The 24,735-nt window shown below is 41.1% G+C and overlaps 1 protein-coding gene across 1 annotated transcript in view; it reads right to left on the minus strand.

Moving 5' to 3' along the window:
- Positions 1-9,120: 9,120 nt before the first annotated feature.
- LOC147583134 (neuropeptide S receptor-like) overlaps positions 9,121-24,735 on the minus strand; it is a 29,082-nt gene continuing 13,467 nt past the window's right edge. Inside the window, exon 2 of the mRNA XM_086683580.1 lies at positions 9,121-9,328. Coding sequence (XP_086539706.1) covers positions 9,188-9,328 — 141 coding nt within the window. The 3' untranslated portion in view covers positions 9,121-9,187. The remainder of the gene's footprint in view (positions 9,329-24,735) is intronic.

Below are 24,735 nucleotides of genomic sequence, written 5' to 3' on the forward strand. Positions count from 1 at the left end.
ACACTGGCTAAAGTAGAAGAAAATTCTCCCTTTTAAATAAGCAAATTATACTTGAATAGGTACATAAGTATCATCAACAGATGAACAGAGAGGACCCCTGCCTTCAAGGAACTGGGTATGACTCTATAACTAGTGCAATCAGCAAGGCTTTTGTTTTCAGGGACCTTCTTAAATAAGACTCAGCATGGATCTATGTTGGTGGCTTCTAGAACATTTGTCTCCTGAAATTTTTCCATCCCCTTTTAGTCCTGGGGGAACTAAAAGGACATCAGCCAATTTGAAAGACTTAAGAGTGTCTTTCTTTCATAGAAGTCCACTTCTATAAACTCTTATAAAAAAATAAATAAATGCTCACAAGATTTAATCATGAGACTATTCATTGCATAACTGCTAATAAAAGCCAAAACTTGGGTGGGAGGGATGCACACAGTCAACAGTAGGATTTTATCGACTTAACGGGACAATCATCCAAAGGGTCAATGTAGTACACGGAGAGCGTGCCAAGATAAAAGGTTAGAAGAAGATAGTATGATACTCTGGAGGAGGCATTCTCAAAGCAGAGGAATAGCTAGTCAAACAGATTCACTGTCTTAACTTCTCAGTTCTCTATGGAAATTAAAGCATGGAAGATAAGCTATACCAGAGACTGCCACATACCTCTATTCTCTCATTTTTCCTTATGAAAAGGAATCTAGTTTTATTCTGGCCAATGGACTCAGGTGAAAAACCAACAAAAGCATTTATTCTTCTTCAATTAGAGATGGTTGATGAAACACAAGCAAAAATTAATGGGTGTGAGTTCTGGGAATGTCAGCTAAGAGACAGACAGATAGCTGGCATGGACCCTCCTCTCTTCCCTCTTTCCTCCCCTCTTCCTTCCTATTGACTAGACTTTGTGCACGATGGCTGGAGTTCTAGCAGCCATCTTGAACCAAGAACTCTCCATACCATGAAATGACCTTGGGGATGGAAGTCCTTTAATAGAGTAGAAACACAGAGGTACATGATTCCCGGTGATGTGGAAAGACAATATGAGCCCTGGACTGCCCACCTCAAGAATTCTTTACATAAGATAAAAATAAATCCCTATACACTTAGGCCACTATTATATGGATTTTATGCTTGTGTGGCTGAATTTAATTCCAACTGATTTACCAACTAAATAAATGAAAGATGAAATGGAAATCCAAAAGTTTTTCAAAGAATCACTCAAGCCTACTTGAGTCGCGAAGTAGGTGGCTATTGTCAACAAGCGAGTGATGATGGAAATATTATTTAATGAATGGCATTAGTATTGCCTTACCAAATAATAAGTATTAGAGCACATTTTTCTCCCTCAAAAAAAGCCAGGTACAGTGTTTGGATTTATTTTCCAAATATTTGTGCCATTTATGATGTCGGTTGAATCTGATGATTTAAGAATATGTTTATATGAAAAACTTTGGCCATCCTTCAAAGCAACATTTGAGAGCCAAAGGCACATCTGAGCTAAGTATACTGTCCTGAATAAAAGAGTAGAGCAGTTGAGGGTTGCAATGAACTTCAGGCCTTTTGCAGAACTTTCACTCTTTTAGTAAGTGACTCAAAGGATTTTAAATTAATCATCCCATTCATTTCATTTCGATGAATGAAACAACCATAGCGGTACATTAGCAGCTAGCATTTATTGAGCAATTACTATGTGCCTTGCACTGTATTAAGCACTTCATTGATATCGTCTCATTTACTCCTCTCCACAACTCTGAGAAGTATCCTTACTTTTTGGATTAGGAAACTGATATTCAGAGAAATTGTCTTTTCCAAAGGCACAGAGCTAGGAAGTACAATTGCTGAGACTCAAGCCCAAGTCTGAATAACCTAAAACACTGGCAAAACAAAATGCTCACCCAAAGAGGTGAGTTTGTGGAAATTTTTATCAATTTAAAAGAGGGGTTTTATACAGTGGTTGATAGAATACTTTGAAACGATCAGATCTCCATTCAGAATGTTGATTAAAATAAAAAGGTAAAAATTTGCCAGATCTAGCTCTTCCTAAACTTTGGAACCATCACATTTGGTTTGCCTTTATGTAAATTCCCCAAGGGATCAGAAATAGAAAAGTTTGAAATGGGTGAAGTTTGTCTTCAATAACACTGGCCACTTCCCCACTCCCTGCCATCCACTGCCCTCAGGGCCCTTCTCTTTCTATGAACTTTCAGAATTTCATTCCGTACTGGGAAGCAACGAGCAAAGTGAAACGTGGGATATGTTTTCAGAGTATTTTCACGTTAACTGAAGTCCAAGAACTGGTTATGCTGTGACAGACATTTTAGCCAATGTCAACAGGTTTGCAAGGCGTTGGGATGGGACAGGAGGATTCCTGGTGTCCCATCCTGCATGGGCAGTTGTCACTAGTTCCGGTCCTGGGACTCACTGTGCAGACTGGAAATCCAGCCAACTGGTCAGATACAGATAGTTTTAACTTTATCACAAGCACTTTCAAAATCCTTTGAAGTTTATATTCAGCTCTTATGTTCTCCTGCCTCTAATGACTTCTATGCTCTGGCTTGGCCAATTTCCCTCATTTATTAAATACATTGGCACCAGGCTCTCCACTTTGCTCCATCCAACCAGCTTCCCATTGTCCTGAGTTGTTTAAGTATGCCCACGGATCACTCACCCACACATAGGCCTCTTGGGAAGCCCATCCTGTAACGATTAAAAGCTCACGATTGGAAGAAAGACTACCTGAATTTGAATATTTTGTCCACCCTCACTGCATGACCTAGGGCAAGGTCTGAATATCTTTGAGCTTTAATTTCCATGCCTGTAAAAAGGGGATTATGGCAGGGCTAGGTCATGGGACTATTGTGAGGATTAAAGAAAATAATCTACACAAAGCATTTAGTACATAGCCTGGTACATGGTGAGCATTTAATAGAATTTAGCTTCTCTTATGGTGGCCCTGTTTGCTAATGACTTTCTCTGTGACTCCACTTTAGCTCCCGGATACAAGGCAGACACTGAGTTATATCACCTCTGTAACATTCACCAGAGGATACCTTGATTGTTGAACACACACTCGCTGCTTTCCAGGCCTCTTCTGCAGGGGCTCTCACTAAACCCACCTCAAGACTGTGTGGCCACCTGTCATTCCTTGACTCTCCACTGTCTCTATACTTTTCTGACCTGTACTGCTTTCATTTCCTTCTTTAACAAAATTTTTTTAATGTTTATTTATTTTTGAGACAGACAGAGTGTGAGCAGGGGAGGGACAGAGAGGGAGACACAGAATCTGAAATAAGCTCCAGGCTCTGAGCCGTCAGCACAGAGCCCAATGCGGGGCCTGAACTCATGAACCACGAGATCATGAGCTGAGCCAAAGTTTGATGCCTAACCAACTGAGCCATTGAGGCGCCCCTTCATTTCCTTCTTTAATCAGGGTCTCTGTGGCCCAACATTTGTATCACGCTCTTGAAAAGAAGTTCAACTTCCTTGCTTTATTGTGTTCCCCTGTTACCAGCAAAACCTGGCCATGGGCGAATTTAAGTATCTGTTTTCTCATTCTTACACCTTGGGACTTTTGCATAAAAGGTGATGGTGGACTGAACCAAGCTAGCATGATAGAGGATAAGCTCAAGGTAAAGCCTGAACATCTTAGCAAGGCATCCAAAGCTCCCATTTATTGTTTATGGCCACGCCTTATTTCTTTCATCCAAGACCTCCATCCCCCCATACCATGTTCCACACATTCCGGGTCACCTGTCATCTTCTAATGCACCTAGCTTTTTCCCTCTGTTATAATCTGAATGTGCCTCCCCAAAATTCATATGTTAGAGCCCCAGCTTGGATGTGGACGTGACTGTATGTGTCGATAGGGCCTTTGTGGAAGGGGTTAATGTTAAATGAGGTCATAAGGGGAAGGCCCTGATCTGATAGGATTTGTGTCTTTATTAGAAGAGATACCAGAGAGCTTGCTTTCTCTCTGTCCACGTGAGGACATAGTGAGAAGACAGCCCCCTGCAAGCCAGCAAGAGAGCTCTGACCAGAACCTGACCATGCTGGCTCCCTATCTCAGATCCCCAGCCTCCAGAACAGTGAGGAAATATGTGTCTGTTGTGTAAGCCACCCAATCTGTGGTACTTTGTTGTGGCACACTGGGCAGACTAAGACATCCCCTTCTTGATGCCAAGAGGAAAACACCTATAAGGTGTTATCATTCCTTTCCTTTCCTTTACGTGATTATCATTATGCAAATGTCTTGGCCTCACAGGGACACACTAATAATAGCAGCATCTTCATGTGAGAACAAGTCATTCATGCGGAGGTTAACCTAGCAGCCTTTGCTTTAATACCACCCTGACAGGGCCAGTGTCTTGTCTGATGTTTCCTCATATAGAGAAGCCTGGTACACGTTCCTCTGAAGGAAAAATCTTAGTGATAGGCAGATACGAATGTGTGCTGATTTTGACTTTTCTCCTTAATCTTACTGGTCATCTGATAATCACGTACACTGGGTTATATGGATTAGGCTTGATTTCATTGGGAAAGTTCCTCTATATTTTCATTTGCATTATTATTATTCATGAGGCATATAATGATTCAATGTTTTGGTTTCAGTAGTTCCATATAATGGTTTATAATTTTCAAGTTATAATAAAAGCCCTAACATAGCATCTATTTTCAAGAGACTACATTTTATTTTATTTTATTGAAAGAGTTTTTTTAAATGTTGATTTATTTTCGAGAGAGAGAGGGAGCAAGCAGGGGAGCAGAGGGGCAGAGAGGGAGACACAGAATCCTCAGCAGGCTCCAGGTTCTGAGCTGTCAGCACAGAGTGCGATGCGGGGCTTGAACTCACGAACCGTGATATCCTGACCTGAGCCAAAATCAGATGCTTAAACAACTGAGCCACCCAGGTACCCCAAGAGAATGCATTTTAAAACTTTGACAAACATGTGACTTATCTAAACCGTTATAAATGTTAAGCTCCCCATCTTGCTTTCACTCTCCCCAACCCCACGCAAAAAGCTTGATGTTCCCTTCACATATTGAAAATGGGATTCATACTATGGGCTGGGCTAGAATTTTATGATGGTGCAAGCTTTTCAAATTCTGATTTTAAGATTTTATATAACAGCAGTTGTAAACCAGCGGCCCTTAGGACAAATCTGGCCTGCCCGAGTGGTTTGTTTGATTAGTATCCCATTTGACAAGAATTGAGTTTGAATGCCTGTGGGTGGGGCATCCATTCTCCAGTTCCCCTGGGTGTCCATCTTTGCCTGTCCCTTCGTTGGGCTCTTTCAAACATTTGCTTCTGAAGGCATTTGAGACTGCAACTCCTGCTCTATATTGAGGAGCTGTGCTTTTTAAATAAAACATTTACTGATATAAACTACGTAAAGTGCACAAATAATTATATAACTTGGTGAATTATCACAAAGGTACACACCTGTGTGACTACAGTCAGCATCACCAAAAAGAACATTAATAGAGCTAGAGTCCTCTTGTCCTCACTCTGTTCCCCTAAAGCAAGTGCTGAGACAAAGATGTGGGCACCCGAGCTATGAGAAGCACAGTGAATATCCGGATTTCCGACATATAAATATAGCTTCATAAGCTATCTTTTGGTTTGTGCGTCCTCGTTTTATTATTTTTCATTCTTTTACTTTCCTTCTAATTTTATTTTTTTCTGTATCATTATTTTTAAGGTATACATCTCTTATAAGCAGATTAAATAAAGTAGGTATGTCTTTTTTAAAACTATTTTTAATGTTTATTTATTCTTGAGAGAGAGACACAGAGCACAAGCGGGGGAGAGGCAGAGCGAGAGGGAGATACAGAATCCGAAGCAGGCTCCAGGCTCTGAGGTGTCAGCACAGAGCCCGATGTGGGGCTCGAACTCAAAAACCGTGAGATCATGACCTGAGCTGAAGTTGGACGCTTCACCAACTGAGCCACCCAGGCGCCCTATAAAGTAGGTATGTCTTAAATCTACTCTGACCATCTTATTTTACACTAAATGCAATTACCAATATATTTGAGGTGACATGTATCAGCTTATTTGCCCTACCTATTCTAATAATTCTAATATTTTTCTCTCAATTTCTTTTAGATTAATTATATAGAATACATGCATATTATATACAAATATGTACATCTATATGTATGTGTATATTTTAAATATTTCACTTTACATGTTTTCAACTGCTAGTATTATGCATATTTATAATTTGGGGATTACCCTATAGGTTTCAGTATACCCCTTGACTTCTTAATATCTGACACAAATTAATGCTTTTACTACATCCAAAACAATTCAAGGAACTTAAAGTTCTTTAACTCCCCAAATCCCTTTATTTTGTTTCATTGTTATCACGTATATTTTTTTCACTATTCTTTGTTTTAAATTCTGTATTATTAAAACTTTTCTGGGGCGCCTGGGTGGCTCAGTCGGTTGAGCGTCCGACTCCGGCTCAGGTCACGATCTTGCGGTCCGTGAGTTCAAGCCCCGCGTCAGGCTCTGGGCTGATGGCTCAGAGCCTGGAGCCTGCTTCCGATTCTGTGTCTCCCTCTCTCTCTGCCCCTCCCCCGTTCATGCTCTGTCTCTCTCTGTCTCAAAAATAAATAAAATGTTAAAAAAAAAATTTTTTTTTAAACTTTTCTAATGTATGTAAAAGTAAGGAGAATAGTATGAGAAGTTCAAAGAATCCAATATACTCACCACCAAGCACCAACAAAAATCAGTTTTGTCCTTTATATCCCTACCTAACCATGCCCTCAAATTATTTTGAGGCAAATCTAAGATGTGTTATCAATTTACTTGCAAACATTTCAGTATGTACCCTTTAAAAGATAAGGATTCTTTTAAAACATGAGATAAACCATGAGTTGACACACATACTTTCTCAATTCAAATTCAATATGGGAATTTTACTTAAACTCATCATTTTCATGTGTTTCAATTCTCTTTATATTTATTTGATTGTTTTCTGATCGGTTGACCTTTATGGTGCTTTATGCATCTGAGTTTTGATGTCTTTCAGGGTTTTGGGGAAACTGTTGGTCATTATATCTTGAGATATTATTTCTGTCCATTCTGTCTTACCCTTTTGTGGAAATCCTTTTCACTGAGCCCATATGTTTCTTACCTTCTGTCTGAATTGTCCATCCTTTTGTTTTTTCATGCTTCAATCATTATGTTCTGACCTATATTCTAGTTTAATAATTTTCTCTGCAGTTACATCTAATTTGCTGCTACACCCATCTATCGTATTTTTAGCTTCGGTTATTTTACATTTTTCAGTTTCTAAACTTTCAGAACCTTGGCAAAATTTCCTCTCTGAGAACTCTTCACTTAAAAGGGCCCTGATCTGACCCCTTGAGTTTTTCCAGAAAGAATTAACAAATAAACAACAGACATGAATATTCATGAGAAATTAAGCCCAGGTTATACAGCAGACTATAGATTAGACTAGAATACACAACTTTTCTCCTTAACAATAGATGGTGATATTTCAATGATTCATTTGTTGATTATTTTTGTAACACTTTAAATTCCAAGCTGATATCCTTGCCGCCTCTAAGTTCTTACATTCTAAAAAAACACACATCTCTGTAGAATGTGGGTTACAACACAGTAATTAAGGAAATTTAATGAAAGTAAGTTATTACATCCTCATCCAGGGATTTTGCATTTCAGCTTTTGCTGGATGATCCTGATTATCCTTTATTCCTATAGTCAGGAGTGAAAAGTGTGGCTCCTGTTTGTAGGAAAGATTGAAGGAGTTTTCTTCCATCATAAGCATCACCTCTGTGACACAACCTTCTCTCCCCATGTCTGTATTTCTCAGTAGTGCCTTTGTTTTTCATCCCGGTCTCTGTAGCCCAGCTTAAGCAGATGGGCTTGCTATACTTTTTTTAGGAAGATATGGGAGAATGTCAGGCTATCAACAACGTTTAGCTAAGTTTCTCCTCTAAGTTATGGTGCCATATTTTTCCCGTATTGTGGCTCAAGACTAAACCCCACAGCCAGTGCTGCAATGGAGAGTATAGCATAGGTTGAAATGTACCAGACAGCCCATTCTGATGGTCATCTACCATTGCTTCTTGTTAGCACTTAATTTTTTTTTTTTTTTTTGCATTTTCCCTATAGTCTGATTCAAATTAAAGTCATATCACAGACCATCTTGTTCCCAGAGCTCAGGAGTCCAAGCCTGTCTTAGGCTGGACCTTCTAGGAATCCCATCTGTCCACTCTCTTCTTTGGCCTGTAGAATAGGACTCTCTCCTTGATTATGTTTTCCTTTCGAGCATGACCCCTACCAATTTGGGCTCTACCCATCTCTGTGGGAGTCTTTATTTCACAGATCATTTTTAAACTTGAGAATATTTCACCATTTACCCTTTAAGTGTGATGCATTCACACTTCAACTATACTGGCCATTTCCCAAATCCATATTTAAACATCCCGATCCCAGATATTATCTTCTGTCCTTATACTGTGCCCACCAGTGGTGTTACATATAACTTATATTTCCAAAGCAATGTCCACAGACATAAATCTGCAAAGTACTTGAGACTTCACATTTATTATTGAATACAGATGATTCTGGTCCATTTTCTGGGATATATTCTCTTTTTTCTCTTGTTTTAGACAGAGAGGGAGAGAGAGAGTGGGGGAGAGGAGACAGAGAGAGAGAGAGAGAGAGAGAGAGAGAGAATCGTAAGCAGGTTCCATGCTCAGTGTGGAGCCTGACACAGGGCTGGATCCCATGACCCTGGGATCATGATATGAGCTGAAATCAAGACTCAGATGCTTAACCAACTGAGCCACCTAGGTGCCCCTAGGATACATTCCTTAAGCTCATAATATGGTATGATATTGTATTATCACCTTAGTGAACTATGGAGGCTGCTGTGTAGAGGAAGGGTGGAACCCTAGAGAACCCCTTGGTGGCACTAATAATGGTATTTTCAAGTGTGTTGTAGAGTGAATTATTTTTATAATGGAGTCTTGTGGATGTACAGATGTGTTAAAACTTTCTGAAAGAAAAATTCACACGTGGGTTTTTTTATCCCTATAGAAATCAGTCTCAAATTTGCCAATGCCTTTTGGACTCGATAGTATGCCATTTCTATTGGTAAAAGAATTGAAAGGAAGGAGCCATAGGAATTTGGAAACAGCTTATTCTCTCCCACCCGCACAGTTACTTACCTGTGATAGCCAGCTGAGTCACAAAAAAGGTCATTCTTGACTTCTTCTTCCTCCTCCACGTAGAGAACAGCACCATGGAGTTTCCAACAATGGTGAAAACAAACAGGACCCACAGAGTTATCAACTGTTCAGTCTGTGAGAAACAAAGCAACACAAAACCAGTGTACTAGTGAGGACCAGGGTACTTTACAGAATGCAAATCTCAGGCTTTGTTCCTGGAATGTCTTCCTCTTGGTGTTGAATCCTCACCTGTCAAAGCTCTACCCTCAAGAGAACAGAGACGCAGTGGTCCTTATTTACAATGATAGCAGTGGAAATTGATGAAACCTTAAGAAATCTATTCGGAAATATACATCAGGAGACAACAAAATGTATATATATTCTTTGGCCAAGCTATTGTTTAAGTCTACGTGAAAGAATTCAAGGTGTGGAAAAAAAAATACTATGATAGAAAAGATGTGGATATTTATTGTAAGAATAAATTGCTAATTGTTCAAAGATAACAAGAGAAGTAAATGAAACACTTCAATTCAGTGAACGATTATGTAACTATTAACAATGAGGACCAGGAAGATTATGTAGTGACATTAAAAATGCTTATACTATAATGGTAAGTTGAAAAACATGATACAATTATATATTGGGTATGATTACAACTGCAAAATTCTACATGTGAAGAAAGACTGAAGTATACTAAAATGCTAAGATGGGTTATTTTAGGGTAGTGTGATTATGGGTTATCTTATTCTTTTTCATTTGACAGAATTTTATAATACAGTAATATTAAAGTTCCACTGAGTAATGTATAAATAGTAAATAACAGAAAAATGAGGAATGCTACTCATTTAAAATGCCAAGTCTTTTGCAAGGAATTTTCCATGATTTCTTCAAGTGAAGCTTTCCATCTGTTTAAAATCCATGGCCCAGAATAAGCAGAGGCCCAGGGCACTGGGGCAGCCTGGACACAAGAATAAAGCAGAGCAAGGCCATGGGTGGAAAGCATGGGGCCAAGGGGATCCAGAGGCAAGCTTGAAGTCAAAAGCCAAGAGACATAAGCTCAAAGGGTCTGGGCAGAATGCTGGTAAGAATGCATACGAATACTGGAATCTGAAGTGCAGCTCTTACTTGGTGAAGATAAGAAGAGCCTGAAGATACCCATTGTGATGGTAAAATTTCATGGGTCAACTTGGGTAGGCTACAATGACCAATTGTTTGGTCAAACAGTAATGTAAAATGTTGCTGTGAAGGTATTTTGTCGATATGACTAACATCTACATTCAACTTCAGTTTAAATACAGCGGAATAACCCTCCATAATATGGGTGGGATTCATCCAATAAGTTGAAAGCCTTGAGAGCAAAAAACTGAAGTTTCCCAAAGAAGGATTTCTCGAAGAATTCCTTGAGAAACATAGAAATCAGGCCTGAGTTTCCAGCCTTCTGGCTCATTTATGGATTTAAGACTTGCCAGTCCCACAATCACGTGAGCAACTTTCTTAAAATAAGTCTCTCTCTCTCTCTACCCATTGGCTGTGTTTTCTGTGGAGAACCTTAATACACTCTAAATATCTGAGGCATCACAGTAGCACTTTTTCTTACATTAAATTAACTTTAAGTTATGCAGTGACAGATGATTAATTCTTTAAGATCTATAGAGGTGCCTGGGGGCTCAGTTGGTTGAGCTTCTGTCCCACTCTTGATTTGGGCCTAGGTCATGATCCCAGGGTGGTGGGACTGAGTCCGACGTCAGGCTCCATGATGAGTTTGGAGCCTGTTTAAGACTCTGTCTCTCCTTCTGCTCCTCTCCCCTGCTCTCTCTCTTTAAAAAAAAAAAAAAAATACTATAACAATTCAGGGGCAGCTGACTGGCTCACTCAGTGGAGCACGTGACTCTTGATCTCAGAGTCACGAGTTCCAGCCCCACATTGGGTGTAGAGATTACTTAATTACAAAATTGTAACAATTCAGATAAAGCTCAAAGCCCCTTTGCTACTACTCTCTGTCTTGATCAACTCCTTCTCCCAGAAGGCAAATATCATTTTGATTACATTATCTTTCCAATTACACACAGACATACACACACACATATACCCATAGCAAACAAATAGTATTTTGTGTGTGTGGACAGCAATCTGATATGTACTCTACTCTCTATGTATTGTGCATATTGCTTTTTTCGGTCAGTTGGAGAAATGGCTACATAAAAGGTGGTACTTTCATATAGGGCAGTAAAATATTTCAATGAAAAGAAATGGATTAGATTTGCCAAAACAAAATAAGGTGACGGTGTAGGGAAGCCTCTAGCCTGAAGGAGGGGAAGGAGCTGGGAAGCGTACTGAGTCAGCTCCATTCTCTGAGCCCCTATTCTCCCCAAGCATCACTGGGGTTCCCTGGGGCTGCCAGGTAGAAACCTACACCTGCTTTGCTGGGTTCCAGGGCCGGGGCAGTTTCTCATGGTTTCTCCTCCAGCCCTATCCTTTCCAGAAGTCCAGGCTGGAGCTCACATGTCCCTCAGTCCTGCACTTTGTAATACTGATATTTAGGTCCTCCATTGCAGATTTACAGATGGGTTCCTGGGGCCCTGGGCAGAGGTCGGGAGTGAATGCAGATGGTGGGAGTAGGGGGAATAGCGTTAGTGGCAGTGCCAGGGGGCTGGCTGCACAACTAGAATGGGGGGACCACAGGCTTGATGACCTCTGCTACTTTGAAGGGCACAGGTGGTCAATACCCCACCTCCAGCATGCTTACTTCATCTCCCCTGATGAGAACAGTCTCTGATCAGTGCCAGGTTCCAGATTTTTCTCCGGTCTTTTTGTAACCAGAAGGGTCACCTTCTTCTGGATGATTCATCTCTCTAGCAGTCTAGATATGAACGGCATTGAGAAAGTATCAAGAGTGAAAACTATTATGAAAAAGGTTAGTCTGAGTGGAGTGAGGGAGTGGTTTTTGTAAGAGAATTCTCTCCTTTGAGATAGATGGACAGTTGTCAGGAGCAGACACAGCAGGGGAAGCCTTTGATGTACCAGAATGATGTTCCCCTTTCAGCAGCTAGCAGGTAGGTCGTAGAGCATAAATAGGTGGTTTGAACTTGGAGGACCTACGTTTTAAAACTTTAGAGCAACTTGGGGACCAACGTAAGAAACTAGATGACTTAGACGTCTGTTAGCAGAAGGTCTCACTGCCACCGTGAGGCTGAGAGCTGATACAGTCGGGGGCCAGGGTGGGGGATGAGGCACCTATGTCCCCAATATGGTCCTAATATAGTGTGCTATCAGGGAGGTGATGGGGTCGTGGGGTGTTTATGATTCAGGAAAAGACGAGAAGCCCCTAGAGCTGGTGGTGTTGGAGATGTGGGCACACAAAGTCCTGCCAAGCCCCACTGAGAATACAGATGAGAGATTTTCCAAGATTTTCTCCTGTTTCTTTCAGGAAATGTCTCACAGGGAAAAATGCTTTGATGCCTTCAAGAAATTCCTTTCTTCAAATTATAGGACACTGGGTCCTGTCCAGCAAACCTTCTCAGCCCGGGTGATGGTGGTGTGGGGGGTTATTTCCATGCTTGTCCAGTAATGAGTTGATTTCTGTTAAACTCTTTTAGCCTCAGATGAAGAAGAAAGGAAGAAGTCAGAATGTTTGTGATGCTTCTTTGCCAGATCGGGAATCGAGATCTCCGCGGTGAGTGGGCAGAGAGCAAAGTCTCGGAGCAGACAGAGAAGGAGGCATGTTACTCTGCCGGCAGTGGTTGAGTGTCAGGAAGGTGGTGGATACAGGGCTGTTTTCCTTACTGGGACTCCGTCTTCACCAGCACCACCTATGGCCCTGGTCGGCTGCCCACGTCCCTCAGCTGGATGATAGCTGCTTTCCGTGTCTCCCCCATGGAGTCTGCAGCATTCGGTGAACCTCCCACAGAAACTCGCCCCACCTCAGCCTCTGGACTCCCCTGGGGCCAGCCTCTTCTCATTGCTTTTCCAGGGAGAGACTCTTCAGTGAATCTGTCTGCCCTTCCCTCAGAATGTCTTACCTACTCTCTGCTTTATAGGGATTCTTCCCAGTTTGCAGAGGTAGGGTCAACCTTCTCTGTTTTCTACTTCTGATACAGACCTTTTTTCAACTAAAATTGTACTCTGAAGGCCTTCTGGATGAGAACTGGAGGGATGAGGAGATTTAATCAACTGAACTCAGGTAAATCTGAACTAGAAGTTAACGTTTTTTTTTCCCAGAATGTCTCTCTCCTGACGCTCTGCTTTCCTCACATAACGTTAGTTACTGCCTGTGGTAAGTATGGTCAGGCCTCATTTCCAGAAAAACAGCACTGAAGTGGTTAAACAGTTTGCTTTTCACATGGCACATTGTTGATTACGCTGCTGAGATCGAAGTTCAGATTTCCAGAAATCAAGTTTCTCCATACTGGAAGACCTCCGGCCTCTCAGTGGGCATGGGGTGGCTGTTTTCTTTGTTTTTGTGCTGCACAATTCCGACCCAGGCATCCAATATCGTCAAAGTAGGCTTGGAGCTCAGATCTGTTCTGCTGGGAGCACAGAGTGACAAACACTGCAAATCAAATTATCCTGCTTAGATATATCAGTGAATTGGAAGTCAGGCCTCAGGAGGGCTGGCACAGTAAGTGCTAGCTTGGCTGAGCCTTTTCTTAGAAGCTTGCAGTAACTGTTTTGGGCTGGTAGACCCAAGGCTCTCCGTAAACCGGTCAGGGTCTATTCTCCTTGGGATTGGATGATGTCTATAGGGCAGGCTGAGCAGGTCCTGTGAAATTAGGCCCCCTGCTCTTGCTTTAGTGTTCTCTATTTGAAGACAATCTCACCTTACCTCAGAAGCTTCAGGAAATTTCCAGATGGAAGAAGACCCCCCCCCCCCACCTCCCCAACGCCCTCCTTGCTTTCTGGAGTCTTCCTAAAAGCCATGTTTACTTCTTTGTTTATTAATTCATTCAAAATCAATTAATTGTCTATAGTATAAGGCGTTGGCATTATAAGGGAAAATAAAACATGTAGAGTATAGAAATTGTGCTCGGCCAAGTTTAAATCCTGTTTCAGTCAAGTAGTACAAGGGGCATTAAGTATGCAAACACTTACTTGTAGGATCATTTACTCATAGTGTTCTTACCCACGTGTGCACAGACACATAGACCCACACAAATCCCACGGTAATATGAGGATTTGGAAAATTACGACAATGGGAATTCAGGAAGCAAGTTCAGAGGCATTTGACTATCACAATCTGGCGAGTGATGTGTAGAAAAGTGGGTAGACTTCGAAACCAGCCCGACCTGGGATCAGATTCTTTGTTACTTGCTAGATGTGTGTTACATTGGTAAGTGACAATCTGAGTCTTTTTTCTCATTTATAAAATGAAGATAAAGATAAACTCTGCCAGAGGATACTTGTGATGGATACATATGATGATGAAAACGGAGACTTCTAGCTCACAGCTTGATGCATAGTATACGCACAGAAAAAACTGGTTTACCTCCTTCCTTAGTTTCATGTACTACACATAGGTTTGAGGAGTCATTTATAAATAACTCACAACCTTTTCAGGACGATGCTTGAATTCACCCTGTTCACCCTATTTTCAGTTACAGTCTATTGGAATTTCACCTGAGCCCAACCAGCTCTCCACCCAGACCCCCTTCCCCCAGATAGGGATGGTGTTCTAATACCATTCTCAAAACTATTGCAGAATATAGTTGAGGATCAAATGCCCCCTAGTGGTCACACGAGGCAAAATTCCAGCCAGATGCTTAACCGGTGAATTTGAAATTTTGCAGTGACTAGAGACTACAGTGTTTTCAACTCAGCTATGTGGTTTTAGGCTCATGACTAATTGGTTTTCAAATTCAAAGTCATGAGGCCATGCAGTGATGTCATCTCTTTGCAGATCAGAAGATGAAGAGCAGGGATTTAGAGAGATGGATTGCAGCCTTCACTTGATGATGCTGGTGCTGCCACAGGGCTGATACTTCGGGTTTCACTCCATAGAATAGGCTTCTAAGGCCAAAAGGACGCCCCTAAGGACGGGCACTAGGTCCAGGGCACCACTCCAGGCCGGCATTCTGTCTTCCCTATAGAAAGTGCTTAATAAATATCTGTTGGATGGATACACAGTTAATGACAGGTGAAAGGTTAATTAGAAGTATAATAGAACAGGTTATCTGAAATGGGAATTATCTCAGGAAATACATTTAGTTGGGTGATAGTAATTAATGCTGGATATGTCAGATTTGTCTGGAGGAGAAAGTACGAGTTATCCAAATCCAAGGAATGGGGATCCACTTTTCCAGGAGAGTCCTGGAAACCAGAATTTTAAAAAAAAGCCTAAAGTATCTTTAACAATTATAGGGTGAATGGAAACTAACATTATTTGAGTGAATCACATTAATCTAGCATGTGACTCACTTAGTTTGTCATGTATAGGAGATATACTATAAGTGTTTGTTCTTGATTGATTGTCATCTACCAACTATCATTTGAGAGGCTTTACATATTGCTCATGGAATTATCACAAACTGACCAATGAGACATCATTGTCCTCAATCTTATAAGTAAGGAAATGGGGCTCAAAAACTTAGTAGCCTGGGGCATCTGGGTGGCTCAGTCGGTTAAGCGTCCGACTTCGGCCCAGGTCATGATCTCACGGTCCGGTCCGTGAGTTCGAGCCCCGCGTCGGGCTCTGTGCTGACAGCTCAGAGCCTGGAGCCTGCTTCGGATTCTGTGTCTCCCTCTCTCTCTGACCCTCCCCCGTTCATGCTCTGTCTCTCTCTGTCTCAAAAATAAATAAACATTAAAAAAAAAAAAAAACTTAGTAGCCTGGAATATCTGGTTCATAAGTGATGCAGCTGGGATTTGAACACAGCTTTACTTGACTGAAAAGTGCATGCCCTGCTTCCTATAGTGGTTTTCTCTTACAATTTGGGGCCAGAGATGGTGAAGTCACCTCATTTACTTTCAATTTTCAGTTGGAAGACAGATCTTCATTTTTCTCTGACCTAAAACTTGTCAGTGGCTCAGGTTAGTTTCATGACTGTGTCCTACAGGGCTGAGTGTAAGGTCAGTGCTCAGTATGTGCTTGGATGGATGGACACTGGAGCAGTATATGACTTCCACACAACTGTAATCATAAATATCATACAAGATGTAGCTGTATCATCTGTCCCAGGAATCACAGAACTTTCTGTACTCCTTACATTTTCATGGTTCATTTTATGGTTATTGTTATTTTTGCGATGTTGAAGATGAATCCTTCAGACACAGGAAGGAGCAAATATATCTTACTTCCCAGGAGAGGAAATGAAGTCTCGGGTTATGATTCAGCCTCAGTTCTCAGGGAGCAGGCAAAGAAACTCTGCTCCCCTGTCACTGAGACTCAGACGCCACCTGTCTTTCACAGCACTCAGGCTCTGAGGCTGCTCAGAGCCCAATTAATTTGCTTAGGTAGGCTGCAAATATCAAGCAAAGATCTGAAAATGTCTAATTTCACTGAGGATGAATCACCAGGCAATGAAGGGAGCACGCAATTTAAAGTGAGACAGGTAGGAACAGACTACAAAGCTTTGGATTCCTGAAGCTGCTTGATTAGACTTGAGGAATGAGACACATTCAGGGGATCTGGAAACCCCTGGGCAGTAGCCATTTCTGCACAGTTGGGAACCTCTCATTCAGGAGTTTGTGCCAACTTCTCCCCATGTCTCACCTCACGTGCTGCTTCAGACGCACTGCCAGGAAGTGGTCAACTAGAAGGCTCAGAGGTAGGACTGGGCTTGCTCCAGGGTGCACACCTTGGCCTCTCCCCCACAACCGCCTCTGCATTTTCACCACCCTCCCAGCAGCCATATGAGAGACACCTTTGCAAATACAATTGAATTATTATCCTCATCACCACCTATCTGCATTCACCTTTTCAAACTGTTTTACCCAGAGCTGTAGGAATTCCATGTACGATTACCCAGGATAGCCTTCATTTCTACTACTCACTTATGAGAAAATATATGGCAAAACTTTTAAAATAATTACTGTTGCAAAAACAAGAAATTATAGAAAGCTACATATAAGTGCGGATGTTAATTCAAGTTTTAAATTTTCTGTAAAGCTTTTCATATCACTTTATATCACTTTCACATATATCACACATCACTTTCATATCACTTTAACAGGGGCCCAGGACACTCTCTTACTAGGGGCTGGTGGGACAAACTGACAGGGGCCTCTTGCTGGAAGAATAGAGAACGTGAATAAGAGGGGAGGTATTCCCACAGCCTGGGTCTTTTGAAGTTGACAGCATGGCTGTGCACAAAGATGGTCCCAAAGTGTTGTGAACCAAGAGTCATTCTGTGAACTCATGTAGTATATTTGGTGGTGGGGGGGGGGAGTGGGTAAGGGAAGGCATTTGCCCTAAGGGGTTCGAGAACCTTGGTTCTCATATACATACATATATACATATATATGTATATACACACATACCTACGTATACACATATATATGTACATACACACATACATATATATGTTGGTGTAGAAATGAGAGACCAGAAATGGAAAACTGTCCTTGAAATTGCGTTCCTGTGAAAACAAAGGTACTGGTTTGCTTTCTGTATAATCAATTCCGACGAACATTTATTGAGAATCTAGTACTAAAGTTCAACATAGTCTGAGGAAGGAAGGAAGGCTAAGATAAGGAACTCACGGTCTGATCGTGGAGGCATATATGTAAAAAAAAAAAAAAAAAAAAGTGTGAGCTACTATAATGGAGATTTTTTAGATTTCCAAATAAGGGGCATGTAATAGAACTTGAGGAGACACTAGTCATGGTTGGCCAAAAGGTATATCTTGGAGAAATTAACATGTAAACTGAGTCTGAAAAAATGAGAAGTAGCCAAGGAAAGAGTAGAATGCCTGGCAGTAGTGTAAGTGAAGGAGGAAGGTAAAAACTCTTGGGTTAGTAGGACAGCTAGGGGCCACTTACGAACATTAAGTGTGGTCACAGAGCAATGGAAGGCTTAATAATGAGAAACTGGACCTGTGTCCTGAAAAGCAACTTTTTTAAAAAAATGGGGCCAGGTACATTCTAGCTAGATCTTTGTCCTGAGTTCGGAGAACCTACCTCCAAGAGAAAAATAAATTCTCCATCTAGAATTGTCTTCACTGTCTGAACTGCCTTTGCCCTATCTCTCAACACCACCATCATGAGTGACAGAAGACAATTTTACCTCCTTCAAATTGGGACTGCACAGGGAAGTGATTCACTGCCTAACATTTATTTCTCAGTTTAGCCTCCAGGACGTATTGAATAACTGCATCAGCTCTTTCTACTCTGACAAGAAAGGGTTACTTATTGCTCTGGAGTGTTTTATTATTACTGCCATGGGTTATATTTCATGTTTAATTAACAATGTTAATTTCCCACTGCCTAATTGTTCTCATTTCAGTCAGGGTTTGGTAGCATGGGACCACATTTGCATGGGACTGTCTGATTCAGCCTTTTGGTTACTTTTGGTGAATGCTTGAATTCCACCAGCAATAGAAATACCGGTGCCCCACATTCATTTCAATGTGAGTCCCTTCTTCTGATTCATTCTTGGCTCACAAGAGGACCTCTCGATTAATCACAAATAGGGTGTATTGGTAGCTTTGGGGCAATTAAACTCTGGGATTCCATCTGAATTCCCATAATATACCACACCACAGGTATTAGAAATCATCTGAAAACCCACTGGGCTGCAAGTCCAGGTCATAATTAATATTTGTTGAACAAACAAATGAAGTTCCTGCTATGTACCAAGAACTGAGATGAACATTTAAATTGCTATTTGAGCTCTAGACCCTTGAAATATTAAAAAAAAAACAAGAAACAAAAAACAACTAACATTTGAGGCCACCTGGGTGACTCAGTCGGTTAAGTGTCTGACTTCAGCTCAGGTCACGATCTCACGGTTTGTGAGTTCGAGCCCCGCGTCAGGCTCTGTGCTGACAGCTGAGTCTGGAGCCTGCTTTGGATTCTGTGTTTCCCTCTCTCACTGCCCTTCCCCTGCTCATGCTCTGTTTCTCTCTCTCTTTCTCTCTCTCTCAAAAATAAATAAACATTAAATAAAAAAAAAAAAAAACGCTAACATTTGGGTAAATGAGGTCCAAATCTCTATAATGTAGTAGGAACTAAAGTAATTACTATGTAATATACCAAAAACTATTCTTCTTGTTGATCCACACAATTTAAAAAAGCCTCCGGGAACTTGTTTTCTGTTCTGGAGGTACTAATAAATGGGGGAAAGTGTCCATGGAACCCTTCCCCTTGGAAGCCCACTGCAGTTCAGACTCTGATACTTTCAATCTGTAGTTTCCAGTCTATCTCACATTCGAGTAGCTAAAAGAAACTGGCAGGACTTAGCAGATGACAAGCAGGGGCAGACATGAGGCCAGGATATGGAGTAGATGAGAATGGGTAATAGAAAGGGGCACGAGAGGCACCCAGTACGAGGATTCCAGGGAGATCATCCTGAACTCCTGGTGACTTCACTTTCTGGGCACCTACGTTGAGTGGTTGGTCAACAGAGTATAAATGGCTAATGAGTTACCTTGCACCCAATTCATACAGCTATTCATCTGCCTTGGTTTCCATTTGTCCTCTAATTCCCTTGTCTGCATTTCTGGGTCTCCTACATGTTATCTGAGTCTTGCAAGCCTTCCCTGCCCAGGGTCACACACTAGTCCCTCCACCTCTTGTCAGTTGTTCTGTGGGAACCTATCTGAGGCCTACAGATGTAACTACCTGCTTAGCTGCAAGCATCACTCCTATCTGAACCTCTTGGGTGTTGGTGGAGTTGGCCATATCACCTTGGGTTTATACTCAGGAGCCTCGGTTACCCCAGCAGGGACAAGTCCCCTAGAGACTGGTCCTCTAGCCCGATGCCTGCCCCTGTCTAAACCACCTTCCTACTCTTTAGCATGGAAGTTCAAGAACAATTAGTGGTTCAGCCCATCCCAACAACGATAGAAAAATGATGCAGGATTGGAAAAGTGGGTTTTCAAAGGAACAGATAATTCACAGGCTGCATGTATAATCCAGAAACCACTATCAAAATCTCAGTTGGGGGTTGGAGTGCAGAGAAATTGTAAGGGGAGAGAAAAGAGACAGGAGAAAGAAAGAAATGAAAAGGGAGAATCGCAGCACTAATCCCACTAAACTCCAGAGCCTGGCTGTGGCTCTGAAAGCGCGTAACCTTAATTATTTCAAGACCACATCCCTCCCCCATATACCTGGGCCATTATTAGAGAGACACGGGCAGCTCCCAAGACCCTTCCACGTGTGAGCCTCAGGGGCCAGTACGTTCTCTGGAATCTTTCCCTCTTTTTGGCATACTTTGCTGTCACAAAGGTGTCTTGCTCTCAGATGCCTTTTAGAACCTCCCTTAAGGTTTCTCTGCAGAAAAAGATATTTTCATTTGCTCTTATGGAAATGCAATGTGCAAAATATATTTAAAAGTCTGCATAGAGTATTTTATATGACTATTTTGTTGTTTCTGATAATGAAAGTAATAGGTGTTTGCTGTCGAAAATTTAGTAAAATACTTACCAAAGACAAAAATCACCTTCCAGAGAGAATGTCTCACTTTCTCATTTTGGTATATTTCCTTCCATATTTTCTCAGTATGTATCTATGTAGCTTATAAAACTTGGAACAGGGGCACCTGGGTGGCGCAGTCGGTTAAGCGTCCGACTTCAGCTCAGGTCACGATCTCGCGGTCCGTGAGTTCGAGCCCCGCGTCAGGCTCTGGGCTGATGGCTCAGAGCCTGGAGCCTGTTTCCGATTCTGTGTCTCCCTCTCTTTCTGCCCCTCCCCCGTTCATGCTCTGTCTCTCTCTGTCCCAAAAATAAATAAACGTTGAAAAAAAAATTAAAAAAAAAACTTGGAATATATTATATATACAGTTAATTGTGATTTTTAAAAAGCTTTAGCATTGAATGAAAACAATGATTGATTGTTATAGGTGCATAATACTCCATCCTGTGGTTAGATCATTATTTTACTTTTCTACTACCAGATACATACTGAATAAAACAACTTAATACATAAACCCATGTCTAAACTTTCTGTGAATATTTCTTTAGTATTCCTATGGCTCAATCCTGTAAGCAGAATTACTAAGTCCAAGTGCAGTGCAATACATCGTTTAGGCTTGCGGTGTATTACCAAATTGCTCTCCAGAAAACATGTCAATTGTCCTGATTTATTCTCTTAACAGTTTTACAGAACTCTCACATGCTGTACGTAGTATTTTTCTTTAATCTTTGCCAATTTGATATGTCTCATTGTTAAGTTTGTATTGTTCAGACACTAGCAGAGAATATTTTTTATATGTTCTTTTAGCTCCGCATTTAATCTAAAATTGTTTTTATTTCTTTTGCCCATTTTTCCATTAGAAATATCTTTTTCTCCTATGTGCTCATTATATATTAAAGGATTTAATCATGTTATATTCATCACACAATTATGTATTATTATTAGGTATAATAGTAACATATTTAGATTTGTTGCAAATAATTTTGTTTTTGTTTCCCTTTAAATTTTTATTTTTAAACTTAGAAAGTTCTTGCTCATCCCAAAATCAGTCTGATAATTACGCTTTTTTCTAGCTCTTTTGTAAAAACCTCATTTCAAAATCCAAGTGAAATTGATCTTATAACCTTATGTGATATAAGAATCATCACCCACCCACCTTCTACTTTTATTGCTGAAATATGCATTCTTTCTTACTAATTTTTGTAGTTTCTTTGTAGTATTAAGTTCATTAATGCACAAGAACTTTATTTTTAGGTCAAATTTGTATTATTATTGATGCCAATTACTGTGCTATTTCTGAAATGTTTTTGCTTAATGCAGATTTATATTTATTAAGAGCTGATAGGGAAAAATGCCTCTTCCTCATTAGCATTTATATTAAAAATCTCTTCATTTTTCTCACCTGCTTTTTATAAGCTTTTGAATTATTTTATCAAAATAGAACAATCACATTGAAATTTTGGCTAAAATTGTTTTAGACATTATAAGGTAATTTGGGAGGAATTGACATCTTCACACAATTTAACCTTCCTATCCTGAAGCACCACATGTTTTTTCATTTATTCAAATATTTTATATATTTCAAGAATTAATGCCATGTTAAAGTTGACTAATACTTTCCAGTTTATAAGGTATTCTTGTATTTTCACGATCCTTCCACAAGCCAACCAGGAGCTCTGACTTAGATATCTAGAGACTACAATTCTGTCCTGTCTCTACCATTTATTGGCTGTGTGACTTTGGGAAGATGGCTTTACCTCTCTGGGCTTCATCTGCCCAAACAGGTCATTCTGCTAGGTTATTCCGCAGGTTCCATGGGGAGAGAGCATGATTTGGTAGAGAATTTTCTCAGGTGTGTTCCAGGACCATTGTCTCGATGGCATATTATTAGAGGTAACATCATGATGTTCTGTGGTCAGATAAATTTGGGAACTTCTGATTAAGCAAAATTAAACTGCCTTCTTTACTGTAAGACTTCTCAGAAACTTAAATAGGCCACTACATTATATATGGTGATATATAATATGTGCATTTTCCCAGACTTTTTTGGCCACGGTCCACATAATTAGAGTTCTGAGGAACATCCTTGTGGGGTTCTGTTACGGTGCAGAGAGCATGTGCTTCTGAACCAGATCCGATGGGGTTCACATTTTTGGACAACTGATTATTCTGTGCACTCATCTTCTATGAGCCTCACCTTTTCTGTCTGTAAATCAAGGATAATAATGCCTGTTTCAGCGCTACAGGAGCTGCACACACAGTTCTGATCACCAACAGCCCCTGCCTCTCCCAGAGGGAGGATGCTCTTTCCTTTCTCCTTTGATATCAGATCTGACCGCGGACTGACTTTGGCCAATGAATGGTGAGCAGAAGTGATATGTGTCATTTCTGGGTAGCAGCTATAAGAGCCAGGACAGGGTTCACATTTTCTGTCTGTCTTTTAGCCCTGGTATCATGGCAGCCTGTGTTGAGATGGAGCCTCCATCAGCCTGTGTCCCTGAGTAACTACAATAGGCAGGGGCTCCTTGTTAACCCGTAATAAACATGTAGCACGAGCAGGAAATAAACATAGTTTTAGCTTTCTGATAATACCTGGTTACTTGCTACCACCGCATAACCTAGTTTAACCTGAGTAATGAAGGAGAAAATGAAATAATTGATGGAGAAAACAAAGTGCTTGGCAGGTAGCATTCAATAAATCATCCTAAGTTTTATTTTGGGCAAGTAGTGTCTGTATTCTTGAATACCTTTTGCATTTTTATCCCAACCTAGGCAAAAAAAAAAAAAAAAAAAAATCCTCAAAAAGAAATAATGCATTGGAAAGAAAATTAAATTTATCCTCAGTTGAAAGAATATCTTCTATTTGCATAGATTGCTATGTGTTGCCAAGGGCAATAGTCCACAATACTAGATGAAAGGGAGGAAACTTGCGTTCGGGCCCTAACAATATTCCATTTCATTTTTTATTAAATTATGAGTTGTGAATAATGGTCCTTGAGCAAAGACTTCGGCTCGATATCTGTACGTGAATAGAATTCTGAGTGCCGTGGGGAGACCTCTTATCAGGTGCAGAGTCGGAACACTGCAGGCCTGGGTGAATCAGGGCTCCAGCCCAGCAGAGGAGCTGGGCAATAGCCTTTGGGAGCCAGAAAAAGAAGAATTAAGGGGAGCCCTTTTCCCCCTTGCTGTCAATTCTTCAAGGAACTCTAACAACTCCTCTAGACCCTGTGATCTTCACTATCTAGGTCCAGGATGCTCAGAGAGTAGGGGATTGTTTATGTTAAGCAAAATGCTCTTTAAAATGCAAATAGACTTGGAAGGTTAAGGGCGCTGTGGGGAGAGACACCGCTGAGAAAGAACTCCGTTACTCAGAAAGGCTTTTATGCTGATATTTGGAATCAGCTTGTTGGGGAAGAATGTTTTTAGATGGAGGGAGGACTAGGGAAAAGAGGGAGAAAAAAAGTTTTCAAGGCAGAGCATGGAAGGTCAAAGCTGAATGCCTGGGCAGGCAGGTATGAGAGCAGGCAGCAGAGATAGTGAAGGGAAAGATAGCTCTTGACAGTGTAGGAAAGCCTAACTGATTGTTGTTTGTGTCAAGGTTATGCTTCCTTCTTCCTCTTCAACAACTTACTTCTATCTGTGGGAGAACTGTCTCTTTCCTTCCAAAAATGAAACATAAATAGGGGAGGAATCCCTGGAAGTTTCTGCTTTATTTACCTTCGGTATTAGGGGAATACCCTGGTAGAGAGTGTGGTGGGTGGGGAATCTGGGTGGGTGGAGAATCTGGGAGTGTGAACAGTGTGGGAGGGTGCAGAATCTGGGGGTGTGAACAGTGTGGGTGGGTAGAGAATTGGGGAATGTGGAGAGTGTAGGCAAATGGAGAATCTGGGTGAGTAGAGAATCTGGGAGAGTAGAGAGTTGGAGAGTGGACAGTATGGGTGGGTGGAGAACCTGTGTGGGTGGGGAATCTGGGTG

The sequence above is a fragment of the Puma concolor genome, chromosome A2 (genome assembly GCF_028749965.1).
Source record: "Puma concolor isolate L17-30 chromosome A2, mPumCon1.1.hap2, whole genome shotgun sequence".
In the NCBI taxonomy this organism is placed as follows: Eukaryota; Metazoa; Chordata; class Mammalia; order Carnivora; family Felidae; genus Puma; species Puma concolor.